At 32.1% G+C, this 26,441-nt stretch overlaps 1 protein-coding gene across 1 annotated transcript; it reads left to right on the top strand.

The window, feature by feature from the left end:
* LOC145284577 (26S proteasome non-ATPase regulatory subunit 7-like) lies at window positions 1-26,188 on the top strand. Its single transcript, XM_080133491.1, has 6 exons — window positions 1-782; window positions 5,178-5,270; window positions 6,177-6,274; window positions 16,386-16,466; window positions 19,404-19,495; window positions 25,662-26,188. The coding sequence occupies exons 1-6, from the start codon at window positions 608-610 to the stop codon at window positions 26,119-26,121; spliced, it is 999 nt and encodes a 332-aa protein (XP_079989617.1). The 5' UTR covers window positions 1-607; the 3' UTR covers window positions 26,122-26,188.
* Window positions 26,189-26,441: the final 253 nt, after the last annotated feature.

Here is a 26,441-nt window from a genome sequence, read left to right as displayed (position 1 = left end):
ATACGTGTAACGACCTTTTCCTGTTGCTTGTAATGTAATACTGGTCTTGTGCAGTTCTGGGAGGTTCTCTTAGAGAAAGGGGCTAATCCCTCAGGCGGCTCTACCTGGGAATACCGACAGAGCTGGCTGGCCAGGCATCTTTTGCAGGGTCGAAGTTCGCCCTAAGGTGCACTGACTTTTTAATCCCACTTTCCGATCTTTGTTTTACATTTTTCACTGTGGGGAGAGAAATAAATACTTTTATTACTTTAAAATAAACCGACATTGTGTCAAGCGTACGGATCTAAGTAAACAGACACCGTCTAAAGGGTTACATACATTGTTTTTTTTATCAAGCATGCGCAGAACAAACCGGAAACGTCGAGTCCGCCATGTTGTTTGTTGCGGAAAAATTACTAGTCATGCACGTCTTATAAAACGCCGTTTGCATATTTACTGAATCAGCTTAGTTTTTTTTTTCGCAAATTTCGCTTACGTTGTTTAGTGTTTATTTGGGCTTTTTTTTCTGTAAAGGCATCGTCACTGGACAATTTACTTACACGGGTTTAATAAGTGAAAAATAACGTGTTTACTGTTGAGTAAACTAATATATATTTAAGATTCCATCATGCCGGTCGCTGACAGCAAACCCATCCACAAAGTGGTCGTCCATCCGTTGGTCTTATTAAGCGTTGTTGACCATTTCAATCGAATGAAAAAAGTTGGAAATATTAAACGGGTTTGTGGAGTTTTGCTTGGCTCCAACCGACAAGGAGTCCTCGATGTATCTAACAGTTTTGCCGGTAAGCTTTCTCCAGTTTTACTTTTTTTTTCTGCTTTGTTTTATTATTTGAAAAATAAATTTAAAAAATCTATTTTAAAGCACTTATTCCTATACACTTAAAACTATTTGGGTTTTATAATAAAATGAATATGATTTTTAAAGACATTTTGTCTTTAAAATCAGTTTGATTTTATTATTATATATTTTTTGATTAAATGTGCTTTTTATTTTAAATAAAATTCTTCGCTCAAGTGCTTCTGCTTCAGTCCCCATCATGGCTTGTCCTATTGACTCGCTAATATACAGTAAACCGAAAACCACTACAAAATCAAACTCTGATTCTTGAAAAAAAAAAAAATATTTACTGGTTTATGACAAACCAGAAAAATAGGCGACTTAAAGTCCGAAGATTCAGACCACCACCATAACTTTCAATGATAATTTCAATTTATTAAATTGTTAGGTGAAAATAAAGCCTCGCCCCATATTAAGAATTCTGTCTAAATAATAACGTTATTTCAGCACAGTCAGTAAATTAAACTGAACAATATTATTTAGAAAGTCATTCTTAACATAGAGTTGGCTTTGTTAACAATTATGTACTTTCACCTAACAATTTAATCAATAAAAATGAGTACAAAACTTGGCAAACAATAAGAGTAAGCGAACCAAAATAGGAAGTTGGGGTTTCTGGTTTCTTCCTCCTTTATTTACATTGTATTTTTATTTATTTATGTGTGTGTTTTTAATTTCGATTATTAAAACAAGTATGATTAGAAAAATGACACGAAAACAATCACAAAAAATATATAAAAATAAATACAAAACAACATTAGTTTTTATATTTCGATTTCCATTTTAGAAATCTTGGTTTCATTTTGTGTGATCACCTTTCAGCTGTTATAATTCGTTAGCTAGACAATATTGGCAACAATGGCCTCATAATTTTCTTTTTTTTTAAGTCCTTATAACTATTTGGTTTACTAAATGAAAAAAAAAGGAAGCATTGACTAAATGTCTTGAAAAAATTACGGGGTTTGTTTTACTGTACACAAAGATTCGAAAAAGTTGTCACAAAACAAATATATAACAAATAAATGTTATCAAAGGCAAGATAAGTTACTTTTCTGCCAAACTGGATATGTTTTTAGTGTTTATATTTAATGTAACATGTTTAATCGGCTCGAAAAACATACAGTATTTACCGATGTATTGAAAAATTCAAAATGGCGGCCGACTCTCTCTCGGAGATGGTAAGTTTGGGAAAAGGAGTTATAAATAATAAAAAAAGTCAAAATACTAGTAGAAACTCGCCAAATATGTCAGCCTATGTCACGGTAATATATATTGAGCGCGTTGAGCGAGTTTCTAACAGTATTTTGTCTGTTTGTTTTTTTATTTATTTATAACTCATTTTCCCAAACATACCGCCTCAAAGAGAGAGTCGGCTACCATTTTTAATTTTCCAATACATCGGTAAACACTCAGTTTTTCGAACTGAATAAACATGTTACATTAAATATAAACACTAAAAACATATCCAGTTAGGTAGAAAAGTAACTTATCTTGCCTTTGATAACATTTATTTGTTATATATTTGTTTTGTGACAACTTTTTCGAATCTGTGTACAATAAAACAAACCCAGTACGTAATATTGTTTTCGTTCACTGAGTCAGGAGAATACTGGGAGGGAAGAAAAATAAGTTGCTAACTAGGAATTATGAGCACTTAAGCAAAATTCGGATGACAATATAACCCCATGAGACTAACATAGGGTTAACAACAAGCACCCCTTTTTTTTTTTTTTTTTTTTTTAAACCTAAGTAAATATAATAAGGTGCTTAATTACCTTAAATGCTGTTATATTAGTTGCGACTCAATATAAATGATTTCTTGATTTTAAATCCATTTTCTCTTGGACTGAAAAAGAAATGGTAAATAGTGACAGTGTTGAAATCTACAACCATTAATAATAATTTTTGTATCTACAAAAACATATCTCATTGTTTCTTTTTTTTTTTTTTTTTTTTTTTTTTTAATGTTGGCCATTTTAACAAGAGTCAATAAAACATATCCAACAAATGTTACCAAATCAAAGATAAGTTACTCTTTTACCTAGCTGAATAAGTGTTTTGTGTTTTATTTCAAAGGATTTTCAATTTTATACGTAACTACAATCAAGTTAGAATGAGAATAAACATGAGACATTAGATAATCACCCCAATAAGTCTTGATACTCTCTCAAAATTCGAAAATTACAAAAATACTGTCATAAAAATATACATTTTGGTTAAACATTACATTTTTGTACGATTGAAGACAGTGTGTGTAAAATTATTGTACGATTGTTTGTGTAAAAATGCCCAAAATGTTTAATACAGAAGGTGCTACTTGTGCATCGGTGTTACTGTGCTATTTAGTTACTAAACAGTAACACTCTCCCATGTTAAGAATGGCTTTCTAAATAATGTTACTTCAGTGTGGTAACATAGATGCATAAGTACCTAAAAGGTTTCTAATTGCTTTCTATCCCATGAAAGTAAAGTTAGGCACAAGGTCATTTGTTAATGTGGAGGAGATCCAGCACCTCAAAAATCGGCAAAAAAATTATGTACTAATTGGTCAAGGAATTTCTGCCATTACTAACAAACAGAGCATTACCACTGTCAATCAAGAGAAGAGTCTATCCTGCATGTGTATGCAGTGTTATTGATGTATTGAAGTGAAACCTGGTCAATGAGTGTTGAGGACATGCATTGCATGGACATGAATGATATGAAAATGATACGATGGATGTATAATGCTTGTCTTAAAGACAAGTTTAGTTCTGATGAGCTCAAAAGAAGATTAAATTTTAGCAGTAATAGGGAGATGTCTTCAGAACAGAAGACCTTGATGGTATGATTACTTTGAAAGAATGGATAAGAGTTCTTGGATTAGTAGATAGAACAGCTAAGGTAGATGAGCCCAGTTCACAGGGGAAGGCCAAGGAAAACATTGGAAGAGTGTTCTGAAAATGGATTTGAGAGAAAGAGGGATAAATAAAAACCTCGTCAGATTATAAGTAAATTTTTTTCAGATCCATACAATGCATGCCAGCATGTAAAATGAATGTTAAACTGAATAAGCAATAAACCGCCTTAGATTATGAAATTTATTTGATAAATATTTAAAATAAAAAATGATTTTCATGACATAATTAATGTGAGTTTAATTTTTCCATCTTTCAAGTATTCTATTATGAGGAACAATAAAAATAAACAGCAAAGCAAAATACATTTTAATTTTTATTGCAAACTTTTGTTTGCTAAAGAATGTTTTTAAATTGGGCAGTACTGATTTTTTTTCTTTTTTTTTTTCTTTTTTTTTAATGGAATGAGCATACCTTTTCTTTAATGTGTGTTTAGTGTTTGTTTATTTTAATTTATATTGTATATAAACTCCCTAGAAAAACATTTTTAAATCTTTGTTTAAAGATGTCTGTTCACATTATTGGATAACTTGATCAAAATAAAACTAGATTATCTCCCTTTGTCATTATGAAATGACATATCACAAGTATTTTTATGAATACTCTCATTTGAAAGTAGCAAAGTATAGCATTTATTTCAAAGGATGGTGGTTATCCTGACTGTAATATCCTTGGGTCCTTTTGCTCCAACTACAATTTGTTGCTACTATAGTTGCTATGATGATAGTGATTATGATGGCAGTCATTGTTGACATGCTGTAAAAGGAAAGGCCAGTGTTGCTACTGCTTTTGTCATGGTAATAAAAAAAAAATCCTGTTTTGCCCAGTAGAGATTTAAAGGGGGGGGGGGCTGTTGAATGTTGTTGCAGTGGTGAAATAGTGCTGTAATGACTAGGAAGAATTTGTAGAGGGGATATAGTTGGCGGGGATATCATCCTATCAGATCTCAAGACCAGGAGACAAAGTTTCATGAATGAGCAGTTGAGTGAAGACATGTATTCCTTAATTTATATTTATTTCGGATTATTATCCTCATCTTTCCTTAGTTGTTGTTTCATAACATTTCGGCCAACTATTCCTCTGGCCTTCGTCAGGTGGACAACTAAGGTAAGATGAGGATAATACTCCACAATAAATAAATTAAAAAAATAATACTCATCTCAAGAATGAATTCTAATTAAATAATTTACATGTATTCCCATTATACTTTTTTCCTTTTGTTCCTTATACAATGTTTTGATGTGATCTGATATTTCCGCTTGAGTGATGTGCAGAAAAAGACTGAGTTCTCTCACATTGGCTAAGGTGTTCAAGGATTAAACATTGTTTTAAACAGGGTTGGCACAACACTTGTAAGAAAACCTCAAACTTTTTACTGCATATCATTTTTAGAAAAAATAATGCAATTTTTTTTTTGTTAATGTTATAAACTTATTTTTCAGTTCCATTTGATGAGGATGATAAGGACAAATCTGTGTGGTTTTTGGACCATGACTATCTTGAAAATATGTATGGAATGTTCAAAAAAGTCAATGGTAAGAAAATAATTTTGACATTATTGTTTTGATGAGATTTCATCCCTATTAAAATGTAATTAATCAAAATAACATGAATCTATATTTTAACTTGTAATATTTTGCAATTTTCTAATTTTTGCATTGTAATATTTTGCACTTTCTCTATACAAAATCTATGACTAATCAATCATATAATTGGTTAATCTTAATATTAACAGCAAAAAAAAGAAATGTGATTTTGATGGAAGAATACACAGGTGTTTCCTCACTTTAAAAATCATAGAATTATTAAAAATGTAATTGCTCATTCCTGAGTTTAATATTAACAAATCAAATATGTAATTTATTAAGTTAGTTAAAAAAGCAAGTGATGTATATTTTTTTGCCTTTGATATTCAGAAAGGGCACAAAATGTTTCTTTTTTATATTTTTACTCTTTGTTGTCAAATATTTTTTTATCATCCTATTCTTATAAAATGTAAGGAGCACACATGTATATTTGATATCAATGTTTTTTAAATGATTAGATGGTATATATAGTATAAACATTTACTTTATGCAAGTTACTAAGTGTTTCATGTTTATTAGACTATATTGATATCTTTAGATATTTGACATCTATTTGACAGTGTCAACTTGCTGAAAAAGTATCACTTGAAATAATTGTTTGTATTATAAAATTACAATTTTGAATGATTTTAAAATCTTAATATTTCTCTAAATTCATGTAGACTTCCAAATCATAAAAAATATTGCTGTGTTTTGTATTTTAATTCATATAACAGTGCCTGCTTTTAAATGTTCAATTAATTTGTTAATTTAAAATTATATACGATTCAATAATCTCTTCACTTCATGCTATTAAAAGCAATTTTTTATGATCATAAAAGCAATAGTTCATTAATAATACCTTTTTGTTTATAGCACGGGAAAAAGTTGTTGGATGGTATCACACTGGCCCAAAGTTGCATCAAAATGACGTGTCTATTAATGAACTAATGAGAAAATACTGTCCAAACTCAGTAAGTTGACATAAATATTTTTTCCCAAACTAATTTCTCAACTTGAAATATCTTAACAGTGTTTCTGTAATAAATATTTTACAATGCGGCTGTTGAAAGTATTACCGTTTTAACTATTACTAAATTTGTATGAATGTTAGATATTTGATTGTATACACCAAATATAATGCTAGCAAAGATAATAATCATAAGGTTACAGAAATATCTAGTATTATGCTATTCTAAATAATTATAGTTATATTGAAAAAAAAAAAAAAAAAAAAGAAAGTATGCATGATAAAAAATGTCTACTAAAGATAAAATGTTTGTAGTTGGATAACAGTTTCAAGTTGAACCTTGATTTTGATTGTCTAGTTTATAAATCCAGTTCAACAACTGTTATAAAATCCAAGAAATTGATGTTTGCTAAATATCACAAAACCTGTTTGTAAAGAAATCAAAAAATTATTCACCAAACTAGATGATTTGAAATGAGATCAGGAATGAGGAGTCTGGATCAATTAAGGAATCGCTCAAGTCTATCAATAAATCTCTACTGACTCTGACGATGGTTTATTTATTTGATATAAACCAATTAAGTTATAGATCTTCACAAGTTAAGAGCATATGCATAAGCTTTAAGGTGTATAGGTTATAATCAGTTAATTAAATAAAAAGGAGTCGGGAGTGCCAAATATAGGAGTTAGTCAAAGGTTTTGTGTTTGAAATCAGAAACTGTTAAATTTTATTGTCATAACATTGAATAAGTCTATATTTGTGTCAGTTATCATCCAAGAAGGTTCTTTTCTTTATTTGGACAGGTTCTCTAATAAGTACCACCAAATGCAAAGCAATTGGTTTTCAGTGTCCTACATGGTGATCTCCAGACATTCATGATGCACTGTGGAAAACCAGTGATTGCTACTTGGTAGAATATCACCACTGTTAGTTATGTTTTGAACAGTTCTCATTGTTGCTTTCACTAGTATTAGGTTTGGTACCATGAATTGGATTAGAAATCCGTTAGCATGCTAATGCTAAACTAATGCAGACATCTGAAATTTGCTATTGTAACGATGCATCCCAGTTGAAAAATCCCAAAAGGGAATTTGTCCCCGAAACACATCATAAAATGAAATAAAAAATGATGTACATTCCGGCCATAAAATTATCACAACCAAGTAGCACCTATCCAGATTCTGGACAGATACTTCCGTCGTGAAATGTTCAGTCCAGCAATTCGATGCTTGTGAAATGGGGGAGGGGGTGTATTGAACAATACTTAGCTATGAGGACGTGCATTCAACTGATGGTTAGGTATCCAATAAAATTCAATGTTCCGATGTGATAATGTAAGGCAGTACCATCTCGCCGACGCGCGGGTCGATATCCTTCGAAGTTTGCTTGTCCACTTGTCTTCCTGCGTTTTTCTTTCTCGCTCGTTTTCTCAACCACCAATGTTTGGATCTCTCATTCCCATATCTCAAGCCAAGGTAATTTCGTAGTTTTGATGAGTTCCCGTTTCGACTCCAGGAATAAGACTCAGTTGAGTCGCCATTTCACCACATAAATCGCGTTGCTGCTGTTCATCGCGTCCTCTCCACTCAGGGATGTATTCCATTCCGATATCTCTAAGCCAAGATGTTTTCATAATTTTTCTGTGTTCCCTTTTTGGCTTCAGGAATGAGGATTAAGTCGAGTGAACTTCCAATTTATGGAGCAAATCATATTGGCTGATATCTGTCGCATTTTATTATCAACGTTTGTTCGGCAATGTGATCAGCTCATTTTTTTTTTTTTTTTTTTTTTTTAACTGCCCCTGCTGCTGCTTTTTTCTCACACGCCACCCTCGCCAGGTTTTTTTTCCCCCCACACGCTGTTTTGTTTGGGGTGGAGGTGGAGTTTCTGGATGGTTTCTCGTCGTGACCTTGGCACGTGCTTTTGACGAATGACTTGATGAGGGGGTGGGGTGTCTAACTCGCTTTCTTTTATGGTTAACGTGTAGATATTTCTTTGAATGTTTCGATAGCAGTGGGGTGGGGGTGTCTGGCTGATATTCAAAATAAAATTTTAAAAGAGAGAGGGGGTCACTTCTGCATTATGCCCTGTTTTTCTGTGACACTATTCAATGTGTTTTTCAAGTACATAGTGGCATTGGAGACAAACTGTGAATGACATTCTCAGAATACAATGAAATTAGTAATTGCTGAATATTGCTAATCACTGCAAATATTCCACTTCTCCACATCGTTCAGACAGTGATTTTATTCAGCACTTAGTTTACAGCTTGATGTTAAAAATTTTACCTTACATAATCTTTCCAGAACAGACTTTTATATTTTATGTGGAAATATGTCTTCCATATTTGCCTAATTTAAAAATATTTAGACTGGTGTCTGGCTATTTGACTCCTGTTAAAAAAAAGTATGTGCTTAGTTAAAAACTAAATGAGTTGGCAATAAATGTTGTCCAGTGATTTTCATGTTCATAAACTTTCAGCCAGTCTCTTTCCATCTGTGACTCCCCAGTCTGTTTCACTATTTTCCTGGATGGTGAAATAAGAAGGAAAAACAAGTGCTTATAGACCCCTTAAATATGAGTATACCGCTTCTCTAGCTCTGTCCTACTAGGGTGAAGTGTTTCACCCTTCATATTTCCCATTAAATTGGACTCTGTGTGGCAGATGGAGAGTGGGAATGATGAAATCCTACAAATATTTTAATGGTCACTAAATCAACCAAGAAACCACACACTGATTCCGATTTGGATACTGAAAATAAAAACTTCCTGAGATTTATCTTGGAAACAGAAGAGAACACCTCATTGACAAAATTATCTCCATTTTTTTTTGGTACTTGTACAGTTTAGTCAAGACATTAAAAAATGAAAATATCAAAAAAAAATTTAAATTGTATGTATTTGTTATGGAACGAAGTTCTCTGAAAAAATATTTCACTTAATTTCATCAAGTAGTGTTTTTTTTTTTTTTTTTTTTTTTTTACAGCGAAAAAACAATTTATGATACCAAGCAAAGTGTTCAATTTTTAGGAAGAAAAGCTAGTATTAAAGATGGGAAAGGTGTCAGTGCTTAAACTGGAGTTATCTCCCTTTGGCATTTCTAAAATTCATTTTTTTTTTTTTTTTTTTTTTTACATCCAAGATGGCTGCCTTCAACGCGCTCTCATAAAAACGTGTTTTTCCGCTGTAAAAAAAACAAACTACTTGATGAAATTAAGTGAAACTTTTTTTTCGGAGAACTTTGTTCTGTAACTGATACATACAATTTAAACTTTTTTTTTTTTTCTCGGTATTTTCATTTTTTAATGTCTTGACTAAACTGTACAAGTACCCCATTTTTTAATACAAAAAGGTAATTTAACAAAAATAACACCCAAAATAGTTAAAAATTAACAAAATTAGACAATATTAATGGAGGTAATAAAAAGATATGCTAATATTTTACTAAAAATGGAATAGTTCATGATAATAAAATTCTACCATATGGAAAAATGATTGCATTAAAGGGTGTAATTCAAAGTAAGCTGCGCAATTGACAAAATAAAACAATTAAAATCCCATGGTTTAAAAGACATCAAAATAGTTTCCATTAAAAACAATGGATGTATCATACTAATAAACACTTGCATCATGACTTTTAATGCACCAAAAGTTATAAAAGAAATAAGAATTGGTTATTTAATTGAAAATATTGAATTTTTCAAAACAACCCCCTCTTTCAATGCTAGAAATTTGGGCATCATGAAGATGCATGTTACAACAGGTCAGTATGCACTAAACTCAACCACACTACAAACATATGCACAAACATGTACAAAGTGTCATCCAGCTTATACAAGGATCTGCAATGTATGGAGGGGGATTATAACAGTAAAACAAGAACAAAGCATCTCTTTTTCTGAAGTAAAGATACATACATACAGGGTATGCACAAATTACAAAGAAAAAAAAAGAAACTTCAGAAAAAGGGATAAATATAACACTCTCGTTGAAGAATTAATGAACCCAGGTCTAAATGCTGGTAAAAATTTATAAAATATATTTATAAATCAAACCTGCAATCACGAATATCATAAATATGAACACCTACCCCGAGATAAACTAAAACCAAAATCAAATAAATCAAACCATCAGATAAAACAAGAATAGAACCATCACAAATTCTTGGCACATCTGAAACGAAACAATCCTTGATTCAAGAGAGAATAAATAAAAAAGGAATAAAGCAATCGTCGCAAAACAAGAACCCAAACCCCCACAACACATCATGATCACAAACTAAAACAAAAAATTTCTGAATTCGTGGATGTTGACAGTAATGCCAACAATCCAAACCAAGAAAAGGGAATATAAACTATGGTAAACAGAATACTACGATGGAATATAAGAGGCACAAAAGTAGATCTTAAAGAAATATTACTCCTCAAAATGTCTGCCCTGCAATAATCTGCCTACAAGAAACTTACCTAAAGAAGAATGACACCATATAAAACATTATGCATACAAGTACAGGAACAAAAAATCAAATATAGCCATTGGTGGATCATCGTTACTCATCAATAAAAATATTTTACACAGTGAAGTAAACATAAAAACGGATATGCAAATGATTGCAATAACTGCGACTCTACATAAAGCAATAACCTTCTGCTTTACATGCCACCAAATGCAACAATGGATGAAACAGAAATAAATGATTTTATTGAAACAGAAATAATTCAATTACCAATGCCTTTCACATTAATGGGAGATTTAAACAGTTATAATGATCTATAGGGCAGTAAAAACAAAAAGGGCCAAATTATCCCAAACCTACTTAACCAAAACCAGTTACGTTTGCTTAATAATAACGAGAACATATACCTACATTCTGCAACAGGTACTCTTTCAGCAATAGACTTAACAATGTGATCCAACTGTATACATGGACTATAGCTGGAGAACTTATGACAACATATGCGGAAGCAACCACTTTCTTATACTAGAAAACGAGGACTAAAATTAGATAACAAAATATCCTGCTGGAATCTACAAAAAGCAAATTGGGAAAAATTCCAATATGCATTCTAATACAGACTAATAGCACAAGCGAGCACAAACTCAAAACAACATCTTACATATTTCAGTATTACCTTGCTTTCTAAGAGAACGTGCCAAAAAGCTCCACTTTCTCAAAATGCAACAAACTAGTATTCAACAAGAAATGCCTAAAAGCTGTGAGAACATGACATGCTAACTTAAGAAAATTTAAAAATTAACCCAACAAAAGAAAATTTGCATCTGCACAAAAAAACTATCAAAACGGAACACATGGAAAAAAATTATCTATCAAAAATAAATGTAAACACTAAACCCAAAAAAGTATTGGAGATGTCGGGAAGAACAAGAACCAAACATTTTCCATGCAATAACATGAAGATCATTAACAAGGAAAACATTACAAACCACAAAGCAGAACAATTTTCTATAAATTTCTCATAAACAAAACAGAATAAAGAAAAGAAAAAAGTTAGATAAAAAAATTAAAAGTACAACCAACCATTCAATCGAATAGAATTAAGAAGCCATGCATAACTCTCATGATACAGCTGTTGACCCTAAAAAAAAATGACTGCCAAAACCATCTCTTGACTATCTACTACGAATATGTAATGAAATATAGACAAATAACAGTATCTCAGAAAGCTGAAAGCAGGCTGCAGTGATTCCAATACCCAAACAAAAAAAAGACCATACAGATCTAATAAATTATCGATCGATTACCTTCACTAGTTGCCTGTGTAAGACCTTCGAAAGAGTAGTTAAAGACTAACATGGTATGTAGAAACGAAAAACTTTATTACAGATCAGATTACAGGAAAAGAAGCCACCTTATTGATCTAACTTGAAACGTTTATAAAGGAATGATTTGTTAAGGAGCATTTGATAGCAATCCTTTTTGACATCAAAAGCATACGACACTGTGGAAGTATGATATTAAAAAGATCTATTCATATTATTTGAACTCTTCATACTACTGTTGTCATCTTGAGTGTTATTTTCACAACATTTTGATTGATGTAACCTCCGACCTTCTTCAGGTGTATCTTGTCGAAGTCTGGAATCTGTATGGAATTCCAAACTGAACTCTTTATTTACTTCAGTGATAGCATGTTCTTGTTCTGTCAGTTATGACTGGATAGAGGTCCTAAGTAATTCGCCACTGAGGATTAAACTTTCAACCTTCACGAGAATATTCCTTCACAATTTATTTATTTATTTTTTTTTCTTTTAAGTACTCTAACCACTGAGCTATGGGTCCTTGCTGACAATTCTAGTATGAATTTTAGGAGTATATAGCCTACTTTATTCCTAAATATAATTATCATTTATTACTATATATATTACTGTACATATATGCATATATTATTAGTAGTAGGTGTAGTACTGTATATATTTTCTATTAGTTATAACTAATCTGGGTGCCCGGTATTGCCTAGGTGTTTGGAGGAGTGTGTTGAGCAAAAAAACAAAAGTGGTAGTAGGTAGACAGGCTCGAACCCATGATGCAAAGGCGGAAGAGAAAGTGAAAGAAAATCTGACATCTTACTACTCTGACGCGACCGGAAGTTCGGAACGTTAAAATTAGGCAAAGTCAATCCAACCGATACAACGACTTGCAAAAATGGCTCGCAAAAAATCGACCTCTCCTTGTAGGAAACTGCCCAGTTCAGGGTGAAGGAATTAATGTTAGTGGCCAATTTTTTTATATTTGTCATCCAAGACGTCGAGCTTCAAAATGATACCGATCTCGTGAAAATTTGTCACCTCTTTCGTATGTTTTAGGCAGACATCCCGGTGTTGCCCGGGTGTTTGGAGGTGTGGGGGGGGGGGGGGGTAAAAAAAAAGTAAATATGAGGATCGAACCCAAACCGTTGGGGCAAAGTTGTAAATTAAAGTGTGAAAAAAAAAAAAAATGTGCGACGTTAACGATTGCCCCACCACGAGATGCTAACGGAAACACGTTTAAATTTATTTCATTACTTGGATTTGGCAGGTGCCCGTTTTAATGAGTTAATGAGGTCAAGTTTGACTGCGGCATTTTTATTTTCCCAAGATGTTATAGGAAAAAGACTAATCCACATGCAGCGAGCGCCAAATGTTGAATATTTATCTTCCCGAATTCAAGCAAATTAAATAGACAGGCAAGTTTTGTTAACTGTGAGATATTACGATTTATATGTGCTATAAAAAGTTTTAAAAAGTTGTGAAGCGACCGACCGCTTCTCTGAAAGAAGCCTTTTGTATACATACAGAAAAAGCGAACACACACATACATACATACATTTTCGCTTTTATATTTATAGATTAACTAGTGGGACCTGTGGAAATTCCACAAAGGACTCATTCGTATGTAATATATTGATGCTGGCATTCTGTAGATGTTCAACGTAAATGGATACGCTCTGATATTATTGTAGCTCTTGTTAAAACTGCAAAAGTATTTATTTAAGCTAACAGCGACACCCGGCATAGCATGATCGTAAAGTATGCTTAAATATATTTTAATGCTTGCAGATTTTGTATATATTATTGAGTTAATATACTTTTTTTTTATTATAAAGTTGCGATTTCAAAAATAAAAAAATATATCTATATGACTTGGGTTCATCAGCTTGAACCGAATCCCCAACCTATATATATATAAACTTTAGTTCCTTTTAGCTATAATCAAAACCGAAACCAAAACTTATGAAGAATTCTTGATAAAATTATTTTTTAAAAATAAATTATTGGAGTGCCATTAGCTATAATCAAAACCAAAACTTATGAGGAATTTTTAGTAAAATTATAAAAAAATTAAATGACTTGAGTGCCATCAGCTATAACCGAAACCATAACTTATGAAGAATTCTTGGTAAAATTATTTATTACAAGAAATGGAAGTATATAAAGTTAATCAACCCGGATGTAAGTGTGACACAGAAAATAACACACATGCTATCGTATTAATATATATGGTGTTAAATTCTATACTAGATGTATTTAGTAATTGATTGTCACCCATCATGTGCTGCTTGTTTGAGTCGTCTTATTCTCCACTGTTCTTCTGTCTATAGTTTTTACTCTTTCCTATAAAAGATATTTTCCTCCATATATGGTCAGCTATACTCGACTTTTTGATCTCTCTATGTATTACGGCTTTTCGATGTTCCTCTAACCTTACTTTTAGTGGACAACGTCTCTCTTTTGTATAGTTTTCCACACTGTCCTTATGTTATTTATTCTTTGAAGTTTTTTGTTAATGTATCCCACTTATTTTACTTAAAAATGAAAATTTGCATTTTTAATTCATATTTATCTTTTTGTTTTTCTATGTAATAGTCTTTTTTACTTTTTATTCTGTTTACAAAGTTATTATTAGCACTGGTGCTACCAGATAAGGCTGTCTGAAGATATTGGCTTCCTGAGACTAAATGCATCTAACATTGATGCTTTTTGTTTTTATACTTTTTTTTTTGCAAAACTTGTGTTCTACAAAAACAATGACCCATCTTTTCCCCCTTTTTCTTCCTATTTCCCCTTTCTATTTCTATCTCCCCCATTTCCTGACTGGTTTCCTAACTTAAAATGTATCAAACATTAATACTGTAACCCTTTCCCTCTCCCATTGCAAGACTCATTCATGTTCTGCAGGGTAGGGAACAAAAACAATAAAATCCACTATAATAATAAAAAAAAAAAAAAAAAAAAAACATTGCAATCTAGCGACTGAAGATACATAGAACTTAAAGAAGAAAAAAAATTCTACAAAACTGTATGCAACATGAATACTATTTCCAAAATAACTGGATTCAGCATTAAATAATTCGAAAAGGGTTCAAGTGCCATAAAAGAAAAGAATCAAACCAAACCTATTATTAGCAAAATAGACTGAATTAAGTGATAAAATTAAAGTAAATTTTTATTGTTTTTATTCCTCCCTCCCTGTTTACTTGCCTCCCCAAGAGAGTAGAATTTGATACAAGATGGTTTTTAATAGGGAAACTGTCAGCTCCCCAAAAGGGCACTCTGGATTAGAACTAAAATTGAAATTGCTGTGTTCTAGAAGAATTTAGTATCTGAGTTAGTTGCCATTCGGACTTTGCATCCGAGTGTCAGTGCTAGGGTTACCAATTTTATCTAATATATTTTTCCAAGTATTTTATGGAGGAAATATATACCAGATCTTACCGTGAAGCACTAAAACTAACCTGCTTCAACTTTGTGAAAAGAAACATTCTAGTGAGGTGTAATAGTGTAAAAAATGTTCAATTCTACAGTTTCTTGAAAGCAGATATTATAGTATGGTCACTGTTATATGGATATTATGTTGTGACAAAAGAAATAAAAACTATATTGAAATGCCTCACAGTATGCATGTTTGAAAGAAAACTTAGAAATTTACACATTTAATTTCTAATTCATAGTTTAAGGTATATAAAAGTGGCATTTTGAGAGTGGGTCTATAATCCTTTTCCATGATGACCAGCTATTTTTATTGGCAAAATTTAAAGTTATCCTGATTTTTCTGAAAATTTCTTTATTTGCATGAAATCTTATTAAAAATGCATAATTGAAATATTTAACAATTCAATTATTTAACATAGAAATCTAAATTATCAATGTTGAGTCTATGGTATGGGGCATAATGTTGTCATAGTTCAGCATCACAAGTCCAATTTTAAATCTACAATTGGTTATATCTAAATGTCCTAAAAAATAAATTGAATTGCACATTCAAAAAACTCTGATTTATCAATACATATCTAGGATTTTAACTTACCAATTACCTCTATTAAAAAAAAAAAAGGCCATTCTATTTATCAAAATACATCAAAATAACATTATTTTTGAGTGGACACAACTCGCAAATAAGATATGACTACCTCATTCATAAAATGTCATAATTTGATTGATATGGTAGTGAAAAAAAACTTGCTTTATTTGTTGAATTTCTCAGGAATTATATATTCAAATTGACATTTTGAGTAAAATATAGATTCCTTTCTTTTTTCCTTTTTTTTCTAAGCAATATATCTGTATATTTTTATTAATTTTCTCACAAATGTTATTTTATTTGCTTTTCTTTTAGGTATTGGTTGTTATTGATGCTAAACCTAAAGATCTTGGTTTACCAACTGAAGCATATATTGCTGTTGAAGAAGTACATGATGTAAGCATTTATTCATTTTCAACTTGAAAGTTTTTTCTTAATTTATAAAATTCATGAAAATTTATCTGAATTTGATACTTTTAGGTGATTTAGGCTAATTTGTGATACCTACAGTAGTAGGTATCACAAATTAGCCTAGTTTAAAGTACAAAAACAAACCTGGTAAAATTCTATTCAATTTTTAACATGCAACATTTCGTGCTTATTGTTTTTTTATATAAAATTTGAATGTAAGCCATATTTGTCTTTTTTATAAATATACAATTCTTTAGGTTTTTTTTTTTGGTTTTTTTTTCTACATATACTATAATTTTTGGTCATGGGTAATACATGAAAAACTATTTTCAAATTATTGAATGTCTTTATGCAACCTCTTTCTCACAGAAGAGACGTTGCGAACCTGTGTCTGCTTTATCGTTATTTTCATGGCAAGTGCTCATCTGAGCTCCAATCTATGGTCACCCCACACCAAACTGTCACGATAAACACACGTCTAGCTGAAAACACTTATCAATAATTTCCCCTACTCTTTATCTGTACCTAAACGTAGATTCCATGAACAAAGCTTCTTTCTTAGAACTGCACACCTGTGGAACTGTTTTCCGTTTGCCTGCTATCCAGCTGACTACAATATGATCGTTTTGAAGTCCAATGCAAACAAGTTCTTGATGAGCCGTTCCCCTCAAGTGATCCAATTTACCAAATTTACACTTCTAACGATTACTATGACCATTGACTACTGTACACTCTAACTTTTATCCTCGTTTAAGTGTTTAGAAAATCAAGTCCTCTTAAATTAGGTTTTCACATTGGAGAAATGATGAAGTTCGAAAAAGTATATCTGGGTATTATTTCAGACTATCAAAAAATGGGCCTATTATTTCATGGAAAACTAAAAAGCTGCAGATTGTTTCTCTCTCTACACGTGAGGTGGAATTCATTGTGCTCACACATACAGCGTGAGAAGCATTCCTGTAATAATTGTGATAATCAAGTCAGTATAGTCTTAGCGCAGAACACAGTAATTCATCAAAGATCTAAGCCTATAGATATTAAATATCACTTCATAAGAAATGAAGTAAAAAAGGAATTCATTATTGTAAATTACATAGTATCAGAACAAAATATCGCTGATATATTTACAAAACTGGCAACAACATAAAATTGAAACGTTTTGCTTCTAAACTTGTCAGAATTTGACTTTGGATAATTTTTCACAAGCCCAGATATATATTAAAAATTGTCCTGAGCAAGATGTTAAACTGCATCCATTTTGCAATTCTGAATTTTTTAGATGAGATGTGAATGTTTGTGTTATTTTGATTAATCGGACTATTATTCTCATCTTAGGTGTTATTAGCACAACTTTTCGGTCGCTGCAACCTGCGACCTTCTTCGGGTGTTGAAAACTTGCGTCTTTTTCTCTACTAAGGAAAAGAGGGTTGGCTCTGCATTACAAGAATTCGAACCATGGGTTTGAGGGTGGGTTCGTAGATCATAAAGAATGTTCCGTCTTCAGGGGACATTAAGATATTTTTTAAAGGCTTTCCTATGACTCCATTTTTCGAGATATCTATACTAATTCTTAAGCCTTTAAAAAATATCGTAGTGACCCCTGAAGATTGAACCTTTTTTTATGATCTACAGACCCACTCTCAAACCCACGGTTTGAATTCTTGTAATGCAGAGCTAACTCTTTTCCTTAGAGAAAAAGAAGCATGTTTTTAACACCTGAAGAAGGTCGCAGCGACTGAAACGTTGTGCAATAACACCCAAATCAACATAACATCTGCATCCATTTTGTTTGTATTTAACACTTTAACATACTAATGTGTAACAAATGTTGAAACTTGTACAAAAAAAATCACTTTTGAAAACATTTTTCTTTTTTTTTTTTTTTACAAATACTTCTTAGATATGCTTATTTTAAGCAACACATAAATTAAAAATTTTTTACTTTTCTTTTGTGTACAATACTCTTTTTAATTTACAAAAAAATTTCCTATTTTCTCCTTTTGCTTTGTTTTTTGTTAAGTAAAATTAAAACAATATATATAAAAAAAAAATAATAAATTTTCTTTTACGGAGATACATATATATATATATATATATGTATGTATTTTAGAATGGGAATGCATAATTAAAATAAAAAATGGCTATAATTTCCCATGCTCACCTTTTTCAAGGTAAAAATAAAAATTATTTTATTTCTCCTTTTTTTACACACATTTTTGACATTTGAACAAAATCAAAAATGACTTTCTTTTTATATACTTAAAATTGTAGAATCTAAATGACTTCTGTTTTTATTTTACATGCTGTAACTTTTATTTTATATATTTTTGAACAGAATTAAACATAAACTGAAAGGATTTTCTCGTATATAAAATAGGGTCGTGTTGCAATATTTTTGATTGATAATGGGGTCTGCTTCCTGAAAGTTGGGATGTTGTATTTATAAACACTGCTAATAACAACTGACGAATCAAATTGATTCACATCAATCAAAAACCAGAATTGCATCATAAAAATCGAATCTTTTAGCATTCCAACACATGATTTTTTTTTTTTTTTTTTTTTTTTTTGTGTCGACGCGAGAAAAATCTTCTGCTCTTTGTTTACGAAATTATGAAGTCCAGAACGTGTACAAAACGGCTGCCTACTGAAAATTCTTCATATTCAAGACGTGTATAGAAAAGCTACCCATTGGAAATTATTCTGAAATTAAACATGGCTTCCAATTTAAGATAAATGTTTTTATTGTAAACACAAATATCAAAAATCATGCTTTTATTTTATAAAAAAAAAATTTGCTATCAATGTAATTATATTTTTTAAATAGCCTCGTGGAAATTTTTCAATCGGTATTTTCCCTATGATTTAAAACAAAAAAAAACCCCAAAAAAACTCATAATTTCAATTTGTATCTTTTCCTAGGATGGAACCCCTACAACCAAAACATTTGAACATGTGAGCAGTGAAATTGGAGCAGAAGAAGCTGAAGAAGTTGGTGTAGAGCATTTATTAAGGTAACATTGTTGATAGTTTCTACTTCAAAAGTATTTACATGAAAATATTCCTTTTTTTTTTTTTTTTTTTTTTTCCCCTCTCTTCAACATTTCAACTATTCCAAGTCAGTTTGATTTTCTATTTTGTTGGTCACCTGATTTATCGGAGAGGGACCTAAGTTTTCAGTGGCATCCGTTAGTTCGGACGATTGCCAGATAACCTATTAGTTTTGCCATAAATTGTATTTCGTTAAATAAATGTGTACAGTAAAAAAGAAATTTTTTTTTGCAAAAATTCTCGTTGCGTCTCCAGGGGCTCAAAAAAAAAAAAAAAGAGGTAAAAATGACACGTTTTGCCCCATAATTTTTTATCCATCTATTAAATTTTTTTGAAACTTGGCCAAAATGTGGAGCCCATTGTTCTTAATATAAATCCAGTATGGGTGACCCTGGCAAAATTTAGTGCTAAAAACGCCCGTTTTGGGGGCTCTTTTTTCATATTACTCCTTTCGGACACTGATCTCTCCTCTCTCTAAAAAAAAAAAATACATTTTTAAAAGCTTTTAAATAAAATTATTTAAACAAACTTTTTAATGGTAGAAACAAATATAAAAATAACTGACTTGTTGGGATTTTTGCAAATGTTTCATGTTTTTTGCAACCAAGATTAATTTTTATGTACAGTGGTTTGTGCGTTTTTTAATACAATTCAATATTTATTTAAAATCCGATGTATGTCGGTGGTCCATGAAGGAGAAATCCTTCTAGATCGAGGCAATTGTTATGTATAATAAAACCACAAGTATAAGCAACCGAGATTAAAAATATATTTTATTCACATATCTTTTTCATCTTTTAATTATATAAAGATGAAATATAATATGACAGAACATAATTTTTTTTAAAACTTTTATTTTTATTTAAAAAAAAAAAAGCTATTTGCTTACTTCTCCACAAGGGCAAAATAAATACAAGTAAGCTTTTAATGTTATGTAGAAATTCTTTGTTATAACGTCTGTTTTGTAATTAATATAGTTCATTCTTTTTATTTATTTTATTATCATTATTATTTGTTTTATTAAAGTTTTGTAAATATATTTAAAAAATGCACTCAGAAAGACAGCCATATATTTAAATATATTTTGTTTAAATACGTTCGTTTTGTTACTCACATTAAAAAATTTTGTGTAAATAGAAAAGTTTTTTTTTTGTTTTTTTTTAATCCTTAAGTTTTGTAAATATTTAATATTAAAATGTTTTTTTTTAATATATATTTTTTTCTCTTAAATCTTAAAAAGTTTTGGTAAATATATTTTTTAAGTTTTGCTCGCAAACATTCAACTATGTCTACTATTTGACGTGTTTACAAACACCATGTGGTTGTGTCAAGGTCAAATCACTGGCGTCACTTAAAATGTGCATCAATCATTGTCTTCTGCTATAGGGAATCTATTCTTTACTTTGTCCTAAATCTATAATAAAATCAATATGTATCTCGGATCTTAACAGATAAAAATGTAATGAATTTAAATTCTAATACATAGAGGAAGCAACTTATCGAGTCATGAAGATTTGTCTTTATTATATATTACTAATACAATTATTTCAAATGTTTTTTACACCATTATTTTATAACTGAAGATTGAGCCAAACAAAGCAATCCTGATATAATGTTGAGTGATATGATCAAAACTAATAGTAATACAAAAATGGGTTCACAAAACTTAATCTTTTTTGTGAATTTGGAAAATTTGTCTTGTATTCTTTCTTATGCAGGTATACCTTCTAAGCTTGCATGATAACTTAAAGTGTGGGCATTATGTGTGTGTATATATGTTTATTCCCAGTTAATATTCTTACCATATATATTGGTCTCCCGATTTATCGGTGAGGAACTTATGTTTTCAGTGGCGCCCATTAGTCCAGACTATTCCCAGATAACCGTCCTTTAGTTTTTCCTGAAATTTTGCCATAAATTGTATTTCATTAAATAGATGTGCACAGTAAAAAATGTTTTTTACAAAAATTCCCGTTGCGTCTCCAGGGGCTCCAAAGACGTCAAAAATGCCCCAAAATGGCCAAAAATGGCACATTTTGCCCCATAACTTTTGATCCATCCATTAGATTTTTTTTGAAACTTGACCAAAATGTGGAGCCCATTGTTCTTAATATAAATCCAGTATGTGTGACCCTGGCAAAATTCTGGTTCGCATCCTCGGGGATTTTCAGTGCTAAAACGCCTGCTTTTGTGGCTCTTTTTTCATGTTTCTCAACAAAAACTTTTTGCCCAAGTTTCAGGAAAATTTAATGGATGGATCAAACGCTATGGAGCAAAGTGTCATTTTTGGCCATTTTGGGGTCATTTTTGACCTCTTTTGAGTCCCTGAGGATTCTGAATCCCAGTGTAAATGGATAACAGTGCAGTTTCAGGCCTTAACATGTATATTTGAGTTGACCACCATGAAAAACCACTATATAGTCAGATATATCAAGTTTTTCATGGTGATTTACACTGGGATTCAGAATCTCCAGGGGGCTCAAAAGAGGTCAAAAATGCCCCAAAGTGGCACTTTTTACCCCATAGCATCTGATCCATCCATTAGATTTTACTGAAACTTGGGCAAAATGTGGAAGCCATTGTTCTTAATATAAATTCTGTATGGATGACCCTAGCAAAATTCTGATTCGCATCCCTCTGGAATTTTTAGGGCTAAAAAAAACATGACTTTTTGGAGCTCTTTTTTCATAATACAACGGGTGTGCAATAAGTAATGCCCCTAGCAGTAGAGCAACGAAACTTGGCACAGTTATTAGTCTTTCTCTACATAGGAACCACCCAGAGTTATGCATTTCTCCCATCGTTTGATGCAACTTTGGAGACCGTTTTTGTAGAACACCCCAGGTTGGTCCTCCAACCATGACGTGACTTCAGAAATCAAGGCTGCATCATGTGGGACATGCTTTCTTTTCAAAAACAACTTCATGGCTGGGAAGAGGTGAAAGTCAGAGGGTGCAAGGTCAGGAGAGTAGGGAGGATGAGGAAGGATTTCATAACCACACATCCGTGCTTCTGATCTGGCGACTTGCGAGTTGTGGACCGGAGCGTTGTGCTGCAGGAGCAGGGTACCTTTGCTGATCTTGCCACGCTTCTTGATTTTGATAGCTTCCCTTAATTTCCTCAAAAGTGAAGCATAATAGGCTCCTGTAATTGTGGTACCCTTTGCCAGGAAATCTGTCATCACTACTCCGTCCTGGTCCCAGAAGACTGTGAGCATGACCTTGCCAGCGGAGGGCTGCACCCTTGCCTTCTTTGAAGGTGGTGAGTCCAAGTGCTTCCACTGCATTGACTGGGCTTTGGTCCCTGGATCATAGTGATGGACCCAGGTTTCATCCTATGTAATCAGTCTTTTAAAAAAACTTTGATTCCTCTTCTTGGCACATCTCCAAATTAATCCTCTAGCACTTGGCACGTTCTCGCTTCTGGAATGGTGTGAGCAACCTGGGAATCCATCTGGCAGACACCTTATGCAAATGGTCATGAATGATAGTTTCCACAGACCCTGTACTAATCTTGACATCTTGGGGTATTTGGCAAATAGTAATGTGTCAATCTTCCAAAATGGCAGCCTCAACTTGACAAACAGATGCCTCATCAATGGCATGGGGTGGGGGGACCAGGTCTTGGAGCTGTTTCCAGACTTCCGTCCATGTTTGAATTCACAATGCCAGTGTTTTAGGTCATATGATGGGACATTATCACCATAAGTTTCTTTCATTTCATCAAGTCTCCTGTGGTGTGCATCTTTTCAAATACAAAAACTGGATCACTGCTCGATATTCAACAGGCTCCATTTCACACCTGACTTAGTTCAAGCACCTGTAAAACAGAAACCACAATTAGTGCAGAGCTGTAATTTGCCACATAACCCGTAGAGATATAAATTATTGCACATGTAAAATTTCAGCTAGATCAGACAACTGGAAGTGGGTCAGAGGCATTACTTATTGCATGCGCCTCGTAATCAAGAACTTGATATGTGTGTCTATATAGTAGTTTTCCATGGTGCTGAATTCAAATATACATGTCTTAAGGCGTGAAACTGCATTGTTTGTCCATTTTTCACTGGGATTCGATGTTCCCGGTAGTTCAAAAGGGGTCACAAATGCCCCAAAATTGCAAAAAATGATACTTTTTACCCCATAACTTGTGCCCATCCGTTAGATTTTTTGAAACTTGGCGAAAATGTGAAGGCAATGTTGGCCCTTAACACTTCTCACATTCATCATTTTTCCACTATTTTTTGTGGCATCATCTCACATGCAGCACGAGAAGAGGGACCACGCGCTGCTTGTTTAAAATTACATTTATTGTATTATAGATCAGAATATTCATTTTTCACATATGACCAACTGGATTTCCATTTTATTTATAATTAACTGTTATTTGAATTTTTAAATCGCTATTTTTCATCGCTTGCAATTAAATGAAAAACTTAATTTCATTTATTTACCCTAGCCAGACATAAAATAAGTTTATACTAATAAACAAATAAAAAAAGCAAATGAATGCATTACATTACTGGCCACTGTTTCTTGTTTAAAGCCAGACAGCCTGTCTATGTGATGTCTATTGTGACCTATATCCTCCTACATGCCACTATAATTTCAACCCACTGCCTCACCTCCTCCATTTCGCTTCCTTTTTCTTCTTACTCCTTTTTTCCCCTTGAGACATTGCAGGCTTATTTCTATGCTTTTATACATTGTCTTTTTTTGTTTTATTTTTCTCAATGTATTTCTTATATATTTTTTCTTCAATAATTAAATTGGGTTATCCTAATTTTTAATCTTTTCTTTTTAATATCGTGATTGTTCTCCAGACTATAACTTTGCCGAACTTTCTCCAACATCCATTAAGAACTGAACTTTTGTAAAAGCAACATCACCTGATAATGTCTCTAGTTAACTGAAACATACTCATGAATGTTTAGTGATACCTAAATGTTTATGGAAAAATAAATAAAAAGTATGTGTGTGTGTGTGTGTATATACATATAATTACACACATACTTGGAATTGCCTGGGATATTGTGAAATCATTTTAATTTCTATTTGCTTGGGCATTTTTTAAACTTATTAAAGAAAAACAAAGTTTAGTTTTAAGGGAGACCGCTTTTTAAATGTTCTTCAATTAAAATGATATACGCTTTCTCACTGATTTTTATTTCTTCATCATGACTGAAAATGTTTCCATATTACTAGTTGTATGGGTGAGACTAATTTTTAATAAACTGTAGTGAAGTATGTTATCGTAATGCTTAACATGGTACAACAAATGAAAATTGGTTAGTCAGAATCAAAGTTGTTTATGTCAGTTTAAGTGTCGGGTTCATCTCCTGAGATAACTTTGTATCCTGAGTCTATCTTCTCCATAATGCGGGTTGAGGGGTATCATCCATATTGATGAACACCCTTTTAGCTAGCTGCATGCACAGAAATATGCATGAAGATTTCTTTAAAGCAAAAGTTTTATGGTGGATACTCTTCCCTTACCCAACACTTTTTCGTGGTTGACAACTCCGTCAGCTTTTATGGTGGCCGAGACCTACCAGTTCTAAATTTTACATTAGACATCGTTTGCATTCTATGGTGATATAGCTGACTAAAGCATATTGCATATACACCTACTGAGTGCCAGTTGGACTGTTGATTGGCTATTCACAATCAACCTCTGAAGGGCGTTACCTTAGCTCTCTTTTCTTTCATAAAAACTAAAATACATGAAATATTTGTGAAAAATACTTTCAAATTGAAAAAGTAACAAGTTTTGTTTTTAATGACACAGTTAACACAGTGATTTAATCTTCCATTCTAATTTTATTTCAATGAAAAGGAAATAAACCAGTTGTGTACCTGCATTTTAAGCAATCTTGTTACTATTTCTGTTTTCGATATTTGAATGATTCTTATAATTATCTTGATAGCTTTGCAACCCCACAAAAATAACTCTTCGTTTAGAATCTTCTGTTTTAGATGGTTAAACAACTAAATTAATTCTTGAGTTATTGAAGAACTTATAAACAGACTTATGATTCCATGATAAAATCTGCTACACACCCTTAAATACTTGTTACCTCCTTCACTTTTCCTTGTTGAATATCTTCTAAAATCCTTCTCTTTGTTGTAGGGATATTAAAGACACAACTGTAGGCACCTTATCACAAAGGATTACCAACCAACTGATGGGTCTGAAAGGTTTGCACAGTCATATAGACGATGTGAACAGGTATCTGGAGAAGGTAGCATCAGGTCAATTGCCTGTCAACCATCAAATCATCTACCATCTTCAGGATGTGTTCAACCTGCTTCCTGATGTGAACCTGCAAGATTTCGTCAAAGCCGTCTATGTCAAGACCAATGATCAACATCTCGTCGTCTACTTGGCTGCCCTCATTCGCTGCATCATTGCCCTGCATAATTTGATCAACAACAAAATACAGAACCGAGATGCTGAGAAAAGCGAGGGAAAAGATAAGAAAGACAAGAGTGACGATAAAGATAAGAAAGATAAAAAAGATGACAAGGACAGCGATAAGGATAAGAAAGACTCTGATAAAAAAGATGCTAGTGGTTCTAAGTCCAAGTGATAGCTATAAACAGTTTTTTCTTATGTACTACAGTGTTATTAAATGCAAACGTTTCATTTATCTTAAATATTACAAATTTTATCATTCTTCTATCTTTCACATCATAATCGCTATTTTTTTTTTATATCAGACTTGAGCTTGGAAAATATGTGCTTCATGAAGGCAATTGCAAGTTGAGATGTGCATGCTTTCATTAGTAGCTTTCATTAGGCAGGTAACAGTCTTCAAGGAGCAAATTTAAAATATCAAACATTTAACACATTTGAGATGCCATCAAAACCAAATCAATCCACAAACCACTCTGCTATAAACTTTTCTTT

This window comes from Euprymna scolopes, chromosome 9 (assembly GCF_053919585.1).
Source record: "Euprymna scolopes isolate OS-2025 chromosome 9, ASM5391958v1, whole genome shotgun sequence".
NCBI classification, from domain to species: Eukaryota; Metazoa; Mollusca; class Cephalopoda; order Sepiida; family Sepiolidae; genus Euprymna; species Euprymna scolopes.
This window is presented reverse-complemented; position numbering and strand designations above follow the sequence as displayed.